Source organism: Lagopus leucura, unplaced genomic scaffold, assembly GCF_019238085.1.
Source record: "Lagopus leucura isolate 7727_CA_CO unplaced genomic scaffold, USGS_WTPT01 31889-0_obj-0_obj, whole genome shotgun sequence".
NCBI classification, from domain to species: Eukaryota; Metazoa; Chordata; class Aves; order Galliformes; family Phasianidae; genus Lagopus; species Lagopus leucura.
The window spans coordinates 925-2,937 of NW_024964344.1; the positions used below are offsets into that span (position 1 = coordinate 925).

Sequence of the window (2,013 nt, forward strand, 5' to 3'; positions counted from 1 at the left end):
GGGGGGGGTGATAAGGGGCTATGGGGGTCCTGGGGGCGGTTATGGGGATCCTGTGGGCGGTTATGGGGGTCCTGAGCGGCCCCCTCCCCACGTTCCCTTGGCCCCGCCCCTTGACGTGACCCCGCCCCCCCTGACGCCGTGGCCCCGCCCCTCAGGTGCGTCAGCAGCTCCGATTGGCGCCACGTGACCCCGCCCCCGCGGATGACGCCGAGGAAGGGGGCGGGGCCGCCGGAGGGGAGGAGTCACGTGAGGGTCGGCGCCGCCCCCCACGCCGCGAATCCCGGCCGGAAGCTCCGCCCCCCGCCAAGCGCCCGCCCCCAGCGCGCCGCCCCGCGACGCCTGGCCACGCCCCCTCCCCTTCAGCTGAGCAGCAGGGGGGCGGGGCTTTGCCGCAGCAGGGGGGCGGGGCTTCCGATCTAGAGGGCGGGACTTCGGGAGCCAATGAGGTCTCCCAGCAAGGGGGCGGGGCCTCCGGACAGGGAAGCGGGGCTGCGACACAAGGAGGCGGAGTCTCTGAGCAAGGGGGCGGGGCCTCTGCCTCAGGGGGCGGAGCTTCGGGAGCCCCCGGGTTGGCGCTGGCGTTCCGCAGCCAGAAGATGCGCGGGATGCAGGAGCTGCTGCGCGCCCCGCGCCTCAACTCCAGCGCCATCAAACTGCAGCTCACCGCGCAGTCCCAGGTGCAGCCGCGCCGCAACCGCGCCCCGGGGGGGGCCTACTCCGTCGCCTTCCTGCGGCGGGCACGGAAAGGGACCTAGGGGGAGGGGGGTCCTGAGCGTGGCTGCGGCTCTCCGTGCGGCCCGAAGGGGGTGCTGCCGCGCCGCCCCGTCCCGTCGCCATCCCGCACGCGTACGTGGACTGAAACGTTCGCTGTGTTTCACTGAACGCACGTTCCGCCGCACGCACGTGTGGTACACGCGTGTTTTCCCTTCAACGTGGCCTTAGAGGTGAGGTGGGTCCGCCCAACCCCCCCCAACGCGTGCCCCACGTGAGCGGCTGCGCTGCCCCACGCGCCCGTTTCCTTCCCTCGCGGCCATAACCGCCTGTCAGACCCCCCCCCCGGTCACGTGTTTCCTCTCACGTGACTCCGTCCCCGCGTTCGTATCCTCCGTCCGACCTCTACGTTCAGCCCCGCCACGTGACCCCCCGCATCCAATAAACAAAGCCTTTTTTTTTCCCGCTCGTCCTTTATTCCCACAATGCCCCGCGCAGCGCCACCGCCCCCAGCATCCCATGGGCGCTCGATCGCTGCGTGACGTCACCGCGAGCTCCCTTCAGGCCGAGGACGCGCTCGGCCAATCCCGCAAACCTTAAGGGCCGCCCTCCGCCTTCCACCAATCCGCTCTGCCTTCCCTTTGATCGGCGTCTCTCTCAGCCAATTGCAGCCGTTTCCACCTCAGCGCTAATTTCCTCCTCCTGACGCTCGCTCTTTACCAACCCGTGCCACTCTCTCGTTGATTGACGAGTTGTTCGGCCAATCCAATCTCTTTCCTTCGGTCAATGCGTAGCACTCCACAAGTCAGGGCCTATTCTCCGCTCTCCGCCAAGCCGCACCGCTCTCCTCCTGAGCGACGCACCTTTCAGCCAATACGCTCTCGCCCTACGCTCCTCTTCCCTCACCGGTGCTCGTTCTCCGGTAATCCGCGCCGCCCTCCACGTGAGCGGCATTTGGCTCAACAAACTCCTCCCTCCAAATCCCATCCACACCGCAATCCCACCAACCCGCACGTCCTTCCACCTGATCGACGTTTTGCTCCCACAATCGCCGCTCTCGTTATTTAAACTCTCAGCTCCCCTCCTCGGGGCCCGCCCTCCGCCTGCAACCAATCAGCGAAGGACTGCTTTTGATCGACATGCCGTTCGGCCAATCTCTGCTCTGCCCACCTCATCAGTGCCCGCCCTCCGACCCTCCTCCAATCCGCTCCGCTTTCTTACCGCACGACATTCCTCTCCGCCAATCGGTGTCCTCGCGACCTTTGCACTTCCCCCCTCCTCCCACCAACCAATCCCCGCTCT

The 2,013-nt window shown here is 67.4% G+C and overlaps 1 protein-coding gene across 1 annotated transcript in view; it reads left to right on the forward strand.

Annotated features, from left to right (window-relative positions):
- Window positions 1–1,173, forward strand: part of MEN1 (menin 1) — a gene marked incomplete at its 5' end in the record, with an annotated part of 1,462 nt that extends 289 nt beyond the window's left edge. Inside the window, 2 exons of the mRNA XM_042892025.1 lie at window positions 156–324; window positions 460–1,173. Coding sequence (XP_042747959.1) covers window positions 156–324; window positions 460–755 — 465 coding nt within the window. The remainder of the gene's footprint in view (window positions 1–155; window positions 325–459) is intronic.
- Between the last annotated feature and the right edge of the window lie 840 nt (window positions 1,174–2,013).